Source organism: Gasterosteus aculeatus, chromosome 7, assembly GCF_964276395.1.
Source record: "Gasterosteus aculeatus chromosome 7, fGasAcu3.hap1.1, whole genome shotgun sequence".
Taxonomy (NCBI): domain Eukaryota; kingdom Metazoa; phylum Chordata; class Actinopteri; order Perciformes; family Gasterosteidae; genus Gasterosteus; species Gasterosteus aculeatus.
In genome coordinates, this window is record NC_135694.1 from 6,916,026 (window position 1) to 6,935,529 (window position 19,504).

A 19,504-nucleotide genomic window follows, 5' to 3' on the forward strand; every position below is an offset into this window, starting at 1 on the left:
GACTTAAGTCTTTGATACATCAGAAAAATCAAACTTAATATTTGTTACAGAAACCTTTGTTTGCAATTACAGACATCATACATTTCCTGTAGTTCTTGATCAGGGATTTTAGCCAACTCCTCCATGCAGTGTTGCTCGGTTATCGCTGGGCAACACAGACTTTCTGCTCCCTCCAACGAGTTCAGGCCTGGAGACTGGCTAGGCCACTCCAGGACCTTGAGATGCTAAGCCACCCCTTAGTTGCCCAGGCTGTGTGTTTTGGGTCATTGTCATGCTGGAAGACCCAGCCACGACCCATCTTCAATGCGCTTACTGAGGGAAGGAGGTTGTTGGCCAAGATCTCGCGATACATGGCCCCACCCTCCCCTCAATACGGTGCAGTCAGCCTGTCCCCTTTGCAGAAAAGTATCCCCAAAGAATGATGTTTCCACCTCCATGCTTCACGGTTGAGATGGTGTTCGTGGAATTGTGTTCATCCTTCTTCCTCCAAACACGGCGAGTGGCGTTTAGACCAAAAAGCTCTATTTTCATCAGACCACATGACATTCTCCCATACCTCCTCTGGATCATCCAGATGGTCATTGGCAAACCAGACGGGCCTGGACATGCGCTGGCTTGAGCAGGGGGACCTTGCATGCGCTGCAGGATTTTAATCCATAACGGCGTCGTGTGTTACTAATGGTTGCCTTTGAGACTGGTCCCAGCTCTCTTCAGGTCATTGACCAGGTCCTGAGGTGTAGTTCTGGGCTTATCCCTCACCTTCTTTATGATCATTGATGCCCCACGAGGTGAGATCATGCATGGAGCTCCTGACCGAGGGAGATTGACATCCTCTTGAACTTCTTCTATTTTCTAATAATTGCACCAGGCTGCTTGCCTGTTGTCCTGTAGCCCATCCCAGCATTGTGCAGGTCTACAATGTTATCCCTGATGTCCTTACACAGCTCTCTGGTCTTGGCCATTGTGGAGAGGTTGGAGTCTGTCTGAGTGTGTGCACAGGTGTCTTTTATACAGGTAACAAGTTCAAACAGGTGCTGTTAATACAGGCAATGAGTGGAGAACAGGAGAGCTTCCTAAAGACAAACTAACAGGTCTGTGAGAGCCAGAATTCTTACTGGTTGGTAGGTGATCAAATACTTGCAATAAATGCAATAAACTGCACTTTTTTTTAATCATACAATGTGATTTTCTGGATTTTTGTTTTAGATTCCGTCACTCACAATTGAAGAGTACCTCTGACTCCTACATGCTCTATAATTGGGAAAATCTGCAAAATCGGCAGTGGATAAAACACTTGTTCTCCCAACTGTATGTGTTTGGAGGGAGGGGATGGCTTTTTTTCAGCATTTTTATAGTCCATAAAACTTCTGTACCTCAGAGATTATGCGTGTGTGTGTGTGTGTGTCTCTATCTGTGCATGTGAGGTTGTGTGGGTAACACCTGGCCCTGGGCTAGCGCTTTGGTCTCACTCCAGGGTTCCTACGAGTGCGCCACATTGAACCGCTCTCAGCGTAGCACATTTGTGTGCCTCTGGGGTTTGTTGAGATTCTGCAGTGGATTTAATGGACCAAACCATTCATCTCCACGGACTGGCTTGAGGCGATCTCAGCCAGAAAGCTTATATTCCCACCTTCTTACCTACAGCACAATGCTTGACGTCGATAGGGAATCTGTAAGCCCCTGGCTCCTCTTGTCACAGTTAATTTACATTCGGCGGAGCGATGGAGTGAGTGCTCAAAGTCCGTCTTTGAAGAGTCGTCTTTCTCATTCGATACTTTTACAAACTACATCTGCAACTTTTTCTTCTGTACCTCTGCTCCCTCCACTTGTTTGCCTGCTTGCTCGCTCGCTCATTAGCTCACTGTGTTGCACACTTATTCACATACTTCCAGACTTACACTTGCTCCCTCTTTGGCCTCTATGTGCCGCCGAGTGAGTCATGCCATCCGCTCAGATTTATTGTGACACACACCCTTAGTGTGGTTTATTCGTTATGGCAAAAAGAGCGAAAGCCTCAATTGAGAGGTAAAAATGCTCTCACGCCACAGCCAGAGCCATAGGCTCTTCCAGTTGAAACTGAGCCAAGCCCTTGTTTCTAATGGTAGACACTCAAAGTGCTCATCCCATCACGGCGCAGGTCACAAAAAATGCATTCTCCAAAGGGTCCCTGGACATTTACGAGGCGTTTCCACAGCATCCATCATAGCATCCATGAACAGCCTGTTTCCCCTCAGCTTTAAAACTCCCTTGGTGCCATCCTTTTTGTCATTCATCATTCTCTCATCAACTGATTAATTACCATGATAATGGATATATGAAGTTATGTTGAGACGTAAAACCGAGAGCGACAATGGAATATGGAGTGGTCATTTGCTTTGAAAGGTCTGGTTTTCCTCCTTCCCGAAGAATCTTATGCATATAGCTGACATATTTCAGTACAGACTTTAAGTCCATCCTAAAATGGATCTCACTCAATCTGTACATGGTAATTAATCCACTTCCCACTTTATCCCTGCCTCAGTCTGATAGTACAAGAGAGCAGGCATCAGGGGACGTGGGGAAAGAGAGGAGAAGGGTGTTGATGTCAGGATTCATGCCAACATGCATTCCTTTAAGTAGACCTTCCAAAAGATGATTTTCCTACTCTCACACTCGTGCCCCTCGGAGAGAGGGGAAAAAATAAATACTGATCAGAGTCTTGAACGGACTCTCCTTCACTTGCCGAGTCTTCTTCTTGTTCTTCTTGGTACGCAATGTCACACCGCATGAACCGCTGCCTCTCATTACATGGCACAATTGAATTTCCTGAGCTATTCCCCTGTTGTGATTATTAACTGTTGTCCATGGAAAGGATGACCTGTAGTTTCACCATCCCAAGGGACAACCATATCGGTTTTCTTAGGCACAAATATGCAACTCCAATGGGTGGAGAACAGGAATGCCCAGGAGTCAGTTAGCAGCTAGCAAAGTTCTTCCGAAAGGCCGGAACATGACTCGATAACGGTTGTAAGCAAATCGTTTTCTAATCTCAAGCCAGGTATTTGCCTTCAAATACACAAAGAATAAGATGATGGAGATTAGTGTGCATCTAAGTTAGTGTCATTCAGACCTTCCTGTGCACAGCCTGGCATGCATATGCTAGCATCCCTGCTCAGTACACGTTCATAGTCTGCACAGCATGTACAAAAATAGTACTGTGTCCTCACAAATAATGGACACCTAATACAACCAAGAGATGGACAATATGGCCTGTCTGTAATAATATGCTTTCATTTTCCATTACAGCCAAAGAGCACCACTGATCAGATGGTCTACAAAATTCACTGTGACCTGTTCTAAGAATAACCAGAATCTGTGATGTCTGCCCTTAGCAATGTGTTGTATGCACAAAAACACCTTAAAATGAAATATATGATCTACAAAAAAAATTTAGGTAAGCAGAAAGGGTCAGACTGACCATCATTGTGGAGAACTTCCACAGACATGGAAACACTGAGAACATGAGACACACAGACGAGGAGAAGATATAAAAGAAAGAGAAGAAAGAGCTTAGATGGAGATTAACTGAAATAATGGATGGATTGAGTTCCTAAGGCATTTAAACCAGATGAGGCGATAGAACGAGGGAAAGAAAAATAATATACGAGTTAGAGATTTATTTTATGTTTCTCCACTACTTAGTCACAACTCTTAAGCAAGGCTTAAAGATAATTTCAAAAACAAAATCCTGGAGCCTACGACTTTAATCCTACAGATATGATAAGGATCCTGAAGTCTAATGAAATCATCCCAACCGTTCTTTGAAAGATCAGAAATGTAATAATGAAAGTCAAAGGTATACAGATTAAATATATTGCATTTTTCTTACTTCAAGTGTCTTGTGACACACAATGAAAGACGTAATTTTCTGTCTCGAAAGTATTAGTCATTCAATTTTACTTCAACCAATTTCTGTCAAAGCTGGGAGTCAACACCGAAAGGCTACATGAATACATCTCTGCCGTGTGCACAAAGGGAAGCAGTGTGAATTGGGGCATTACAGCGAAAAATAAAATAACAATACAGCTTTAATGTGTGCTGGCTGAGAAAACGTGAGCTGAAAATGCAATCTTGTGTCAAAATCGTATTCCATTGCAACAGACCTTCAGCCAATACGCGGAGAAAATAACTCAGGTCCATGCAACTTAGTAGTAATCAATTGGTTGCATAATAACTAAAGCAATTCAGGGATGAAGATGGGAGTCACAATAATAGCAAACAAATAAGCAAAACAGATCTATGAGAGGGCATTCTTATCTCAAGATCTCATGGAAGACCACTCTCGTTTGCCACGCTTCACTGTGTGGTTTCATTTAGTTTTATCCCTCGCACAAAAGCTTGACTGACAATATAGGCCATAGTTTGTTTCAGGTACAATGAGAGTAATTATTTGGGTTGCATTGACAAATCAGGGATATAACTTCATAGTAAACTGTTCCTGCAAATATCGGCGTCTTTTTCATGCTTCGTAGTCCCTCCTGCATCGTGCAGCGCCCTTCTGTCACCGGACTGTAATAAAGACAAAGCCATATCGCGAGGATGCTTCCCGTCTTGGAGAAAAACAGCTTGGGCAAAAGTCAAATTGATCACACGGCGGCACTAAAACGTGTACACCACCCAAAAGCCGCCCCTGCGCTCCCCAGAAAATACAACAGCAGCAGGGTATGGGGGAGGGTTGTTTCTTCACTGACATACTCAGGTACAGTAGAGCCTGTGTAGGAGCTGTATGCCCTTGTTCATGCCTGCAGAGACACAGCAGCCCTGCTTCTGTGCCCAGGCTCCCTTGCATCGGGCTTCTTCGGGGGCAGATCTATGCAAACGCTCACTGCTCTACATCCGTACAAGATCTGGAATGATCGATTGGGTGATAATTAAATTGTCCATCCCAGCTTGATATGGATTAATAATTGCCCACTAAGGCCCTCCTGACATTCCGTTGGAATTGACTCGATACTGTTTGCAGCAGTGTGCTGATAATTATGATGCTTGGCATTCTTCATGGTGTCCCTAATGAGACCAATCAGGGTTGGCTCAACTTTTGCCTAAGAATTAGAAAGAATTTAGAAAGAAGAATAGATTGTCTGAGAGCCATTAATCAATGATTTGGGCATTATCACAGAGATATTTCCCTGTCTTAAAAGCACATTGCTTTTCTTACATTCATCATTTCTTGATGGGTAATTAGTGCTTTGTCAGGGAAAGGACGTACTGTCATAATACTTGGGTCCCGATCACAAAAAGAGAACTATAAATACTAAGATGAGAAGGTGGTACGGGCAGCGTGCCGCGTCGCTGCTTCGACTTCCTCGCTGCCATCTGTGAGTGTTCCTCCGCTGGCATTCTCACAAAGTCCGTTTGTTGCTTTTTCCCTCCTTTGCTCCTGTTTGCTAACTTCAATTAGGTTATTTACTTCCTTCGGGCCTCACCTCCCGGCGTTTTCCTCGTAGTGGGCATTGCAGATAATGCTTCATACAGGCCAGGGGCAGATAAAATGTTCGGACAAAAGATGATAAATGTCGCGAGTGGGACGACCGGAATGCAATCTGGCCGCTACGATGCAGAGATACTCTAATGGCTTCCCAGCAAGGAAGGGGGCAAGGCACTGCCGAGATGGCAACATGATAAATGGTGCCGGGATGGGCATGAGGAGTGAAGGCAAGACGGAGGAAAGGAAAAGCCATGGAATGAGGAAAAAAAAACAAAGATGACCACAAAATGGAATCTAATTACTCTGGATTCCCCCTTCTGACAAATACAGTGATGAAGAAGGGAAATTGTTTTTTAGGGAGAATTGCGTCCCCCCTCCCCCTCCCCATCTCCCTCCACACTATTCTACTCTTCTGCCGGGTTGAAAAGGCAAAGGGACGGGTGGGTTCTCACAGTGCTCATGCACCTCTGGAACGATCGATGACAGCGGACTCGCCTTCCATAGAGCAAAGAGAAAATAAGAAACTCCGCTAGAAACAAAATTCCAATAACACAAAGAGATTATTTTGCATCCTTTTAAGTAACACAATAATTGTGGTGGACCTTTCTACTTATGTTATGTAAATGCTCAATTTGCTGCATGATATGAATGCCAAAGTAGTTTATAAATGGTCATCATATTAATCATTGACATAAGTTAGAACATGCCGATGGGAAAAAAAAGGAAGCCTTGCAGAAGAATCTAAAGAGCCAGAGATGAATGATTGGATAACTGTACTGGCACTTATATATCGGGAAATCAAAAAGATAAATGTTAGTCATATCCATACTTTTTTTGACATTAAAGTATTTGTGGAAAGTAACTGGCATGCCACAGTGGCACACACGGTCAGTCTGACCCTCTTCAAGTAAAAAAAAAAAGAACACTTTGCTTTTCCTTTACGTGCTAAAGTGTGCTGGATTTCTTAGAATATTCATGAAGTTACCAATCATGCCGAGTCAACGTGGCGACTCACTATTTAACCTTTAATCTATGTGGAAAAACGGATGAAGTCATTACTTACTGAGGACCATATTACCTTGTGGCATTTCGTGACAATGTCATTGGCTTTCTCCCCTTCCTTCCTCGCAGTTCCCCTCCTCAACATTAAAAGCTAATAGCACCAGCCATTACTCACAGTTGTGCTTTTAGAATAATTCAGATAACTGTGAAAAGGGCATTGCGGATACAAAGGTCTTGATACTCTTGCTGGGACATTTCTGTCCCTCATCTTGCTGATTTAATGACCAGATGGCCCTTTTAACAAACACAAAAGGACATTAACTCAGCTCACAATTCTACCGTCTGTACAGTACTTCTATGCACATACATGTAATGCACACAAAGGAACCACACACATTCACTTATCCAATGGACTAGAGCCCATTACCGCTGGCAAACATTTACACTTGAGGCCAGCGCCTTTGTTTACCCTCTCGCTCTGTCATCTGGGACTCAGTTTGGCAAAGGGTGAAAAGGACCGAGAAGAGAAGCGCAACAAACTCCATCAATCCAACGGCCACGTCTCTTCGGGCCCCAGCGGTCGTTTACCCCAAAGGGGCTCCTCGTCTATAGAAATCACGCAGCCTCTGAGCAAATAGCACACAACCTTCCATTAGATCGCTATGTAGACACTGCTGGAAAAAAATCTAGTACACATGAACGTACAGAAGCTAATACAAAATTGTCATGAAGCAAATGTTTTAAAAAGATATCTCCCTTTTTCACCCGTTTCCCTTTTGGTGAGTTGCTTCTCACAGCCATTAAAATCTTTATCTCCGGTTCACTTAACTTGCTTTGACATATTTCCGTCTGAACTCCAAGAAAGTGGCGTATTTCACCACTTCAATCCTCTTCACTTGTATGTTGAAAATATGTCCAACAAATTACTACATTTGTTTCTAATCACATTGCAAAATGTTGCAACGCAAAACTGGTTCGTTACTGGAACATTTCCAGGTGAGTGAATATAATTGCATCTTAGGCTTTGGCTCCAAAGTATAGTGTGCGGTAATCATCCTCTTCAAACTGCTACACATCTCCATATCAATCACCCCCATACCCATACACATCGAGCAGGAGCATTTCACAAGTGATCGCAAGCTATCCATTTAACTGGATTATTCTAATGAAGTCCCATGAGGGTTGTTGGTTTTCTCTCCTGGGGTGACATTGCACTGTTTGCTTCCAAGTGAAAACCACATCCGCCAGTCTGACCCTGATACCACACGCCCTCATTTGTTTCCCATCTGTAGCTCTTCAAAGACATAGCCGCACACACGGGAGCTGAACGATTTTCTTCAGGGGTTTGCAATTAAGGATTCAAAGAGATCGTCTTACATTTACTGCATGGGGTTTAGTTGGAGACATATTATTCATGTTTAGTTGACACAAACAAGCCATTAATTACACGCACAGTATTACATGGGACTCATTTAGTGCAAAATAACTAAAAAGGGTAAGATTAGGAATTATTTCAAATGTCATTAATTTGACTTGATTTTTACTTTTTAATAATTCCTAGCAATTAATGTGTTTTGGAACTTTGATAAGTCAAAATTAACGGGGAAATTCCAGCTAAACGTGCAATAATTAAATAATTGATAGCTGGATTGGTGGTCTAGGTAAAGGCCGATCATAAAACTGTTTTGCTGGAGTTTTGAACAATTTCTCTAAAACCTTTTTTTCACAGCATGTCCTTGACGGGACTCTTCCGTTTATTATTCTGCAACAAGCAAAGAGGGATCTCCTTTTAATACAGTGTTGGGGGATCTATGCACAAACTGGGCTTGTTAGCAAAAGTGTCTGGTTGAGATGCATTTCCCACACACATGTGCTTGTGCCCCAAACAATATTACGCAACATCGTTAATATGATTTTCTGTCTGACGCCATCTCATTAAATGGGGGACAAGTAGCAGCAAGAGGCCACTGGGGGATGGCGCTCTGCGGGAGCAGCTTGGGCCTCAATCTCTCACACCAGACCGGACCCACAACGCGCTGCTGCAACCACCTCCCCTCAGGATTGGATCCTGTTATGTGCCACAAAAACCCTTTGTTAGACTGACAGGCCTTTTGTCCCCCATCCCCAGATACCCCGATGCTGCAACGTCATCACCCACTTCTACCGATGGTCTAACTTTACTCAGCCAACAATTAAACATTTGTGAAGAGTAGAAGTTCCAGATAGTGTTTAAAATGCTTTGAAGGCACCGTTCTTTTTTTTTTTTTACCTCAAAAACCGTTCCATCACAACCGTTTATCTTCCTCTCGTTTATGTGCAGTACTTCTCCTTCACTGCTGCATAAAATTAGTGGCTTGTGAAAGGTCACCTTGGTCTTTGAGTGACTGTTTGCGGCACCTCCCTTGCAAGTTCTTTGTCCCAGTAATAGTTTTTTTTGCTTTGAGGATAGCCATGACCACAGCCTGATGTAGAAAACACAATGCAGAGAGATTGTTCTTTAAGGTTTGTCAGACACTGCATTTAATTTGCAGTTTCCTATTCCACCGTCGTCCATATGTATTCTCAACAAATCTGTGAAATATTCCCTTAGAATGGGATGTTTGGACGTCCAGGAGACGAGAGGAAATTCGACCCCTCTCACCAAAAAAAAACCTTGTCTGCTGAACTCAGGAACATTTCAACGACATCTGAGCTATAGAGGAAGCCAGTTGCCATCGAGCAGGATTGCTGGAGCATGAGTTAGTTTGCCTGTAAGCGCTTGAGAAAACACAGTGTTGGAAATGTGTCACCTCTTTTGGCCTCACGACTGGCATCCAAAATGACTTGGCACTACTTATCCTTACAATTAAAGTCTGTTTAAATGTACAGAGTTGAATCGCTGGAACGATTTGCAACATAATCCATATTTTCCTCCTACTGAGAGCAACATGAAGCAAGCTTTTCCGCTGCCTGACTCAAGGCAAAGAAAATTAGAAAGAGAAAATTTTATTAAAAAGACATACGGTAGGACAGGTCCAAATGTATAGTGTAATGCTCTCTTTAATCTTTTGATTTCTTCTACATGTAGTGGAAAGCCAGCAGCTTTGTAGATTCTCATCTGCACATGATGTCATGGGGATATTTCCTTATCAATCTGCGATATGATCATACACAATCCTTCTCCCTTATTATCTACACGTGATGATTACATTGGCAGTAAGCTGACGGGCCAAAGAATGTTTATCACTTTTGCCATTTCTAACATCTTTTCAAGTCCGTGCAGCCTCAGCTTGATAACTATTGGCCATTTTGCTGCAGCGCTGCCATTTAATGAATCGTTCCATTGCCGATTGGATAACAGAATGAACAAATGGCTTTCTGCGTTAGTGGCTGCCACTGCCTATCCTATCAGATAATTAACTTTTTGCAAATAGACTCCGCTGACTACCAAACAGAGTACGCCTGCACAATTAGAATTACTTATCTATGGTCTCTCTTTTTGTCAAATGTCGGGGGAAAAACAAACAAGAACAACAAATCCAAACTATAGACTTTGTATTTGACTTCCCCTTTTTCCTTGAATGGTCACACATAAATTTGCCCCAGACTTTTGTGTATATAGACAAAAGAACTACTCATGAAGTAATGAGTGAGGGAGGAAGTCTTATTTAAAATTAAAGCCCCCCCATTTCATTTTGCGTCTTAGTTTGACAACCTCGGCCCAGATGTTCGGAATCTCCTGCATGAGGGTCTGATGTGTTCCACCTCCCTCCCTCTGCGCTTCTTGTTTTACTTTTTCCCCCTCTCTAGCGAATGGTCTCGCGCCAACAGTGGCGCAATTCAATATTTATACGTTTCCTTCTGTTTGCTTTCCACCGCAAAGGGAGGTGGGCTTTCATGTGTCAGATTTGCCACAGCAGCGATTCGGCTCCAGCTTTTAAAGCGTTGAACAAGGCCATCTGTTTGAGTGGGCCGTTTTATTAAGTGACAAACTGGATCCCTCTACCTCGCTAATGTGTCCTGTGGGAGATGGCGGTGGCGTGCTTGTGTAGGTGTGTGCGTGTCTCCTAGAGGGACGCACTCATGAAGAGAGAGAGATGAAAAGGGGTGCAAATTTCGCTCTGCAAACACAGCTCCATACCAGAGAGAAAACGACGTCACTGACGTTCTGTCATTACTCAAAGGGTTTTGCTTCATCTTCAATGACAATTGAGCTAGGGGGCCTTTCAGAAGCCATCTTATCCCACAAAACACAGACTACCGCCACTCTTCCCTGAATAACTCTTCATATTTATTTAATGGAACTTTCCAGAATTCTGAATTGTCCCGACTCCCAATTTATTAATGCTGTTCGCCCATTTGCAATGTTCTCTCCATCCAGCAAGAATATTCTAACACCCAGGAGAGTGTGTGTCGGTGTGTTGCTGAATGTGTATGATAGGTAGTGCACCTCTGGAGCCCCCCCTCAGCCCCCCAGTCCGAATCTGTCAGTGCATTGAATGTGGGACAACATTATTAGCCATTCTTTTTCAAGCTGTTGCTGTTGAATGTGCAAACGGGCTCCAACTCCTGCAGAGCTCTTAGGCTCGCCTGGCAGTGCCAGCGAGTATGAGTAACACACACGTACTGGGGTTAAGGGAGTCACATTAGAATATGATTTTTGCCATCTCAGTCATTGGGTTAAATATCTGGCAAGGAGCTGTGTTGTAATTGATGATATGCGTTTATTTATTCACGGGAGACTCTTGGCGCCTTATGAGCCAAATAAGAGAAGCCGACCCCATCGCAAAATGGACCCGCAGCCCTGGTGCCCATATGGAGTCTCAATATTAATGTGTCATTAGGGCTGCATTTTTGTATGTTCTATTGAATTAGTTTTACATAATGACTGTTATGAATTTTGCTTAAAGAGCACATTTTAGCTGTTGGGTGGTGGTGGTGGGGGCAGAGGGGGCGCAGTGTATGAGAATGCTTGTATTCTGAACTTCATTATGTGTGACAAGCAGCACAATATTGATGGAGGAGCCGGTCCCCGTCATTGCACTGCATTAAAACCTCCGCAGTGAATTAATGTACTATTCCTGATCCAGTAATTAACAGTCATTCGAGGCCATATCCCCTTTTCAAGTAACCACTAATTGCAATAAGAATTTCAGTTTCCATTTAAGGCAAGATTACCGATGAGCATGCAATTCAAATCAGCCAACATTTCTAATTAAGCTCCGATTCATTTTCATTCTTTCTGCTTTGTGAGTCCATACAATATGCAGTTTGTTTCCTCAGCATTACAAAAGAGACATTTTTTATCACAGTGCTGCAGATAGCTGTGTAATGTATGTGTGGTTTAGCTTCTCTGGTTTGTTTGCATTTTTATCAATGCGTTTTCTTTCTGGCATGGGGTCACATGGTTCTGAACGCTATATGGCTAGTTAATTAATGCATAGAGGCGGTTTTGCTTTATAAACTACAGAATTGCAATCACAGCCAACAACAAACCCAGCCCTCTGCACCTCTCTATATTCAAACAAACACACATATGACAATGAAATCGTTGCCATGTAATTCAAAAGATTATATGATCAAATGTCCCGGATATATACTCAATACGACGTGCATCACAAATACCCTCTTCCAACAGTAGCCACCCCACTCGGTCCTTTTTGCACCACTGTGAAAATTCATCAATAGCAAAGAACTGATAGGCTTCGGCTTAAAGATGTCGAATGAGGTTAATGGCATCTTTGAATGTTCCTTTCTTCCACCCGTATGTCCAAAATGGAGCAGGGTATTTGTAGACTGCCAACCAATGTGGTAGGATTAATTATCGCCCTTCACAACCCCACCTCACCCTGCAAGTTAAAGATTCAGAGAGGAAATGGCCCTTTTCATGCAAATGAAATTGAATATGTCAGTCAGTGTAATTGTGAAAACCGAGCCGTCTTGGACTGGTGTCTGTGCCGAATAGAGGTTCCAACTGAAAGTGGGTTTATTAATGTTCTTCTCTCCACTCTTTGATTCATGCTCTTTAAAAGGCTTGGCAGATCATACTTTAGTCGTGGCGGAGCCCTGATGACTTTAAATGTTTTTCGCCATTATGAGGGAAACCCAAACTCTGATCTATTTGAGAACAGTATTTAAATGCATGCTTGGCTTTAAGTTAAGCCAACATCAAACAGACTTGTGATGAATGCAGATCTGCAAGATGCTCTGAGCCCAACTGTCCTCCCAGTTTAGCATGCTGACAAAGAAATATGTCGTCATTAGGCTCCGTTACTCAGTCCACTCAACCGTTAGTCGTTTACCATTCTAACTTTATTTATCATTACAGAAGTTATTTTTTTCAGGAAATCAGCTTTCAATCAAGGAATCCATTCCCATTTATTTGTTTTAAGGCTGATGATTACCCAGGGTGGAAAAATAATGATATGACTCTCGGCATATAGCCTTTAGGTGGCCTACCTTTCATAATGTAATTTATGGTGCTGCCTCTTCTCCGCTTTGGACCGTAGCTCCCTTTGATGTAGCGCGATGGAGCTCAGCTAGTGCAGTTATACACCTGGTAACATTGTCTTTGTGTTTGCATGGAAGAGGTGTGCTTGGTTACGGCCCTGGTCCCTTCTCGGTAAACCGTTACAAGCCCAAGAGCTTAGTCACAGATCCAAGCGAGGTTGTTGAACTCTGCAGCCTGGAGGTAAAGGGAAAGACTACCCCAGAGTGGTGGTGGTCTCTTAAAAACATATTATTGATTGATCGACCACTTTATTTAAATGGTAGGTTTAAAAGGCCTTAAACATTGGGGGGGAATTATGGGGATCGTTCATAGTAGCAGCAACAGTAGTAAAATGTGCTGGGTACATTGTTGGCGGGTTACATTTATGTCTTTCCATAAAAAATGAGATACTTCCAGAAATGAAATGCTCTTCCCCCTCAGCCCTGCAGACATGGGTGTTCTTAACAACAGTTAAAGCTTTCAGTCAGTCACTATTAACATTGCGTTAATCCATAAAAAAGAGAGCAACGGATGGTCCGATGCTCTTGTCCCCTTCCTGTCGCAGCGATGTGAACGAGGTTACATTAAGATAAAGAGAGGAGAACAGGCACAGGCCCATGTCACCTGCCGTTTAGATAGCGACAGGCTTTATACTTCTCATTTGTTTGCTGCCGACATCTTAGCGGTGGATTAACCCGTCCCTGGCATTAATTCATGGTTACCTCTCAAAGGAGATACCAACGCGCTGCAGAGGTAGAGACTAGATAGCGGTCGTTTTATTTCATTATAGGCTAATTTGATTTTACATGTTCTCAAGGTAAATCTTTGAATGCTCTTATTGTAGAAGCTTTAGCGTCATTGTGGTTGATGTAGTTGTGCGGTTTGTCTGTGGGGAAAGGTTTCTTTGTGGTGCACGCACGACTGTTTAAAGGAGCAAATCTTCTTAGTTGATTCCAAGGTTCCCGTCGTGGCATCGTTCGGACAAAACGGTGGTTTCAATCTGCCTCGGTCTCCCTGCAGCCGTACGACCAGTCGACCAAAATGGATGTTTGTCAGCGGCAGACCTAAAATGGGGGTATGATGGTGCTATCAGCGGCCATGTCTGTGAAAACACTATTACCTCCATGTCACGCCTCAATCACTCCCCATTGTGCAATGACTCCCCCCCACCCTCCCCCACCTCCAGTGCTGATCTCCCGAACATGTCCTAGTAGTCTATCACAGCCGGCGTGGGGAGACGCAGCGAACCATAATGAATGGCCCCCGGAGCGAAAAACAGCCCCAATAGCATATAAATTACCCATCAGCACCCTCTTGGCTGGATGACAATGTGCACCACACCCCAGCAAAGTCAATGAGATAAAGTGCAAATTCAGATATAATGGTGCTTTTATACAAATTATACCACGTCAACTCCGCTTCCCACCTGTCCGATCTGACAGCCGCTGCGCGAGAGAGTGCCGCTGATAAGTGTTTGTATGTCTAGGGAGGAGGGGGGGTTATTTCAATGTAGGTGCTTGTGTCATGAGACAATCAGGTGATTTCCCACACTCATTTGCCCATTGGAGGCCCAGCTGCTCGCCTGTTTATCTGTTGGCCCTTTTGATTGCTGACCGCACGTTATGTCAACCCTCGCCGTGAAGCCCGCAGGTTAATTTGTCGCTCTCTCGCTCGCCGCTGCTGGGCAGGACAATCTGGGAGGGGGAAATCAGCCCACACAGATGAGGGGATTCAGATGGTTGGCATTACCCCAGCTGTGTGGCCCTCAATGGCCTGCTGAAGTGATTGATAAAAAGGCATACAGTTGCTCCGGGACAGATGGAGCCGCACCTCCCACTGGAGCCGGTACTCCAGCTTTAGATGAAAAATACTAGAGGAGCCTGACGAAGCACTACAACATTATTAAAAATTAGCCCGCATCATTAGGGTGGCGCTGAAATGTAGATCTCAAAATCACAATGTCAATGAGATGCAGCTTCCTGATTGCTCATCACTTTCATGTGTTTTGACTTTCTTTTGTTGACCATAAGCTCATGAAAATTGTTTTAAATATTGTGGAATAATTTTACTTGGCAAACTGTACAGCAATTCTAAAATAAATCAGAACATGGCTGCAGCTCTCTCGACTGTTTTCGGGATCAGGGCCTGAACAAACGAACCGGTTGTACACCGTTCCCTGGCCACACACAGCAAACAATGTTCCACTCTGCTATTCTCTCACTTCCACTCCACTGCATTTTTAGCATTTCCACCCACGTTGCATTTCCACTTGACTTGTTGCGCTGAATTGAGGGACCAATTAGGAGCAAGAGAACGCTCTCATCGCCGATCAGCGCGTTGCGAGGTTCTGATGCGGTCCGTGTCTCATTGCGTGGGGAACCAGAGTTCTAGAGATTGGTGTTTTTCTGCTAGTGAACGGATAGGCAAGCTTCGGAATTTTGTTCAAAACATGTTAGCATAGGTTGTTAGAAACACTGGATGTCCAGCATATAGACAGCTCGATAAAGATAAGTGTCATTCAAATGTAATCCAAGGTTTACCAATTCTGCTTTGGGACTGTAGTCACTACAAATTTTTTCAATATTTCACAGCCTTGCCTCAAATATCTGACTACAATTGTGATTGATCTCAACCGTTTTTCTTTCTTACTTTCCCACAGAAATGTGGCCTTTTATCCAAGAATTTCACTTTAAAAGTGCCCACAAAGTCTCAGTTATACTTCAAAAGATTTTCAGTTATGTAGACTCCCAGTCAAGATAAAATGCCCTCTGTCCTTAAACTTCTATCTTAACCACTGATCACCCGTTTCCACTCACAATGAATCTCTCGTCTTGACCTCCACATGCTGAAATCTGCAACTTTATTTTGCTTCCTAGTGCCTCAGGCTCGATAAGAGAGATTAATTTCTCTGTCGACACAGCTTAGCGTGCTTACTAACTATTTTTGTAATCTTTTATTCTTCTCTCTGTCTCCCTCCAGCACCACCAAAGTTTTTAAGAACCCCCAATGACCAAACAGGCGTGCAAGGAGGCGTGGCATCCTTCATCTGCCAAGCCACCGGAGATCCACGACCGAAGATTGTGTGGAACAAGAAGGGGAAGAAAGTCAGCAACCAGAGATTTGAGGTATTAGGTCTATTGTTCTGATGTAAAATGCTCGACAAAATGGGAATGCTTCAAGCACTGCTTTTGGCTCGGCTCGCACATAATCCATCTAAGCACGGCTCGCTTGCTTTTCGCCCTTGCCTTGCCACCACGCATTAGCAGGCTCCAATAGCTGTGCCGGCTATGCATTTTTTTTTACGTGCATAAGTTTTAATGAGCAAGTACACTAAAGATCTGGCAACAAGATTTGTAATTCAATAAAAGCCAAGAAAAGACTACTTGTGGTGCGACAATCGAGCCACATTTGCCAGCTTTATGCAAAGTGGAGTCGTGCCACTTCGAAATATCCTTCTGCTTTGTGGCATCTTAATCTAAATGCATGTCCTACCCTGCTTTTTATGGCTGAAGTTTTGATTTCTGGACATCTTTAATCTGCACTTGGGCTCAACACCCGAGAGAAATAACAAGTCGTTGCAGAACTCTGATAAGATTTCTATTAATTTCTGTGACAGTCCCCGAAACTATCCTCTGCTCTCGGTGCCATATTCGCTCGCTACTGCACCGCAGCAATGGCTTAACAGAGTCCCGAGATCTCTTCCCGCCTTTTTTTTTGCATCCCATGCCCACAGAAACCCAATCTTATCAAAGTTCATAGTGACGCTCGACGTGCTGAATGCTAACACGCTAGTTTTCATTTTCTCATTGCTCCACAAGGCTTGCGGGCTGCTGCCGCTGTTTCGTGCTCATTCAATCATGCACTGCCTCATCATTTCCTGACAAAAGCCCACTTCCTTTTAGAAGTCTCACAACTTCTAAATCTGCTGGATCATGAAAGGATGGTGTTTTGATTTCTTTACCACCACCTGCTGTCAGCCTGAATTCCAACACAGCTAGAGCTCGGCCAATGAAATGTTGTATTGTTAACCAACACGCACAGATGTACTGTCAACTTTGAAAATGTCTGTAGGCCTTTGCGCGCGTGTGTGTGTGTGTGTGTGTGTGTGTGTGTGTGTGTGTGTGTGTGTGTGTGTGTGTGTGTGAGCGAGCGCTTGTGCATTGAGTTGAGGTCTCTGGTCTATCTTTTTTGGAATTACCTCTATGCTTAAAAGCAATTGAGTAATGATACAGGGTTTTCTAAAATCAGTGAGTATACAACATGTAGCATGCAAAAATAGCTGAATAAGCTACAACAAACACCTGTTTGTCAGCATTTTATGTGTCGTTCGTCCAATACAGTCGGTCCTGTCTTATGTACCACTATCTCACTTCATGGTACAATTGTCAGTAATCGTTTATCAAGTCACATTTTACTGTTTGTGCTTGTTTCTGTACCATTAACACAACCCAGTGTAATGCTTTCCCAAGAGATAGAGTGTTAACTTTAAGAGTGGGACACGTTCAGACTTAAATTTCACTCCACAACGATACCCAGACACGATATCCAGGAAGAAATTCTGACCACCATCACTATCCCCATTCTTAAAGTTAGTCAGCCGCATCAATTATTTTACCAATTAATGTAAAAATTAGGAGTAAATATTGCTCATTAACTAAAAGACATCTGAACACACAACATGACATAGCTACAACCAAAAGGCCAAATAATGACTCTTGAAATCAAATATGCTCAGTATCTACCAATACACATAGCAATACTGCACATATCCTGATGTTACTCTTTGTACGTAAGCATACAACCACTATCATCCTAAATGAACATGAAATCACTAGGTCTTTATGTAAAGTACGCAGTAGCTTTTGTTTCTGCCGTGGGAAGCACATCGTGTCAATCACCATCAGTGTCGACAGCCCAATGTCCTCGACCGTGTTGTCTTCTTCTCTGCGGGAGGCGCCGCGCCCATTGTGAACCAAAAAATCTCCTTTAACATATCCTGTTTCTCGCACCTGCAGGTGATAGAGTTCGACGACGGCTCTGGTTCAGTGCTAAGAATTCAGCCACTGCGCACGCCCCGAGACGAAGCCATATATGAATGCGTCGCCTCCAACAGTGTTGGAGAGACGAGCGCGACCACCAGACTCACTGTTTTACGTGGTAGGTCCCTTTCAGCTGCCCCAAAAGAAGAAAAAACACACACATACACACACCTCTAACGTGCCATTTTTCTCCAGGCTAACCAAGGTAAGCTTGAATTTACTTGCTGTGTCGGTCGTGTCCTTTTTCTTTGTTTCTTCGTCAAACCAATTTACAGGCCGCGGTTACGCTCACGTTGTGTCTTTTAACTTGATACGATTTAGTCCATTAGTCGTTTAGCGGAGTAAGTTTATGTTTCTAAGTGACTTAAGTCATTTGCATACGGATTCCTGACACAATAATTAAGATGCCAGTTAAATTATGCAAATAGCCATCCGTTCCTAGCCTGTGGTGGTTTAATAGAAAGCTCAGCAATCATTTTCAAATCAGTCATTTTTCATCTCTGCCTTTCAGCTTTGATATTCTCTGGCCGTGTAACAAATAAAGCGGTCTTTTCTAATTTGATTGCCAACTATATACTTTTTATGATAGTATTTGAGACCCAGGCATTAATGCCATTACCTTTCAGTAACGGATGGGAGTGCGGGGGGGGGGGCTGTTAATAGAAGGCCTCATCTACACACACTTATGTAATAATCCAAAAGGTAAAGGTCAGCCACTTTGTTTACCTACATGTAACAATGAGAATATAAGTGGGATGACAAATATCAAGTTGGTTGAAAGTACCTCTTTTAGAATAAGAACCCGTCGACATTGTATCCTGATTACACACAACATTTCATTCAAAAGCAAAATATGTGGTGGTCCAGAGCTTAAAAGGCTGAGTAATATCGCTCTAAAGAATGATTGTTTGGCTGTGAGTGGAGAAAATGACTTTAGAAAAATGCCTTAGGCCGCCTGAATGAGGTGTGCTCCATTATGTACCACAATTACACAACATGGCAAATGAGTTTCTATTGAGAGGGGTGCTTCCATCCTAGAGAAAAAAAAGGAGAAAAAGCTGGCTCTGCAAGTCTCCTGAGGAGCCTCCCCCTCTCCTGCTTCTTATCTCACCAACGGGTTCACAAAAGACCCTTTGCACTGTCTCCAGAGGCAGATTGAAAAAGAAAGGTGGCACGTTCACATGCAGCTCTCGCCTGTTTACTCCGGAGCACAAAGTGAGGGTGTGTGTCTGTGTGCACGTGCTCTCGTATGCAGCACCCTGCGCATTTCCTGTTCCCTTATGCGCTTCTTCTTTCTCCATCTCTGTTTTTCCCCTGACACACACACACACACAAACAGATAGCTATGGGACGGGTACAGAAGGTGTTCTTCCCCCGCTCCACGGCCTGGCATTAGCATGTTTATTACCATTTCCATTTCGCTCTCCTGCTGGCACTCCTTTGCCATCAATGTATTGAGGGGAGTAGAGGCCTATCACGGGTGGAAAAAAAGGAGAAACTAAATTGAAAAACTGGAACAACTTTTTT

At 43.5% G+C, this 19,504-nt stretch overlaps 1 protein-coding gene across 37 annotated transcripts in view; it reads left to right on the forward strand.

Annotated features, from left to right (window-relative positions):
- Positions 1–19,504, forward strand: part of ptprda (protein tyrosine phosphatase receptor type Da) — a 292,349-nt gene that overhangs the window by 216,387 nt on the left and 56,458 nt on the right. For 26 of the 37 annotated variants that reach the window (XM_078106303.1, XM_078106307.1, XM_078106314.1 and 23 more), the window contains 2 exons: positions 15,918–16,063; positions 17,954–18,095. In XM_078106303.1, the coding sequence (XP_077962429.1) occupies positions 15,918–16,063; positions 17,954–18,095 (288 nt within the window). Of the gene's footprint in view, positions 1–15,917; positions 16,067–17,953; positions 18,096–19,504 lie in introns of all 37 variants that reach the window. The other 11 variants (XM_078106299.1, XM_078106315.1, XM_078106304.1 and 8 more) reach the window with 1 other exon arrangement.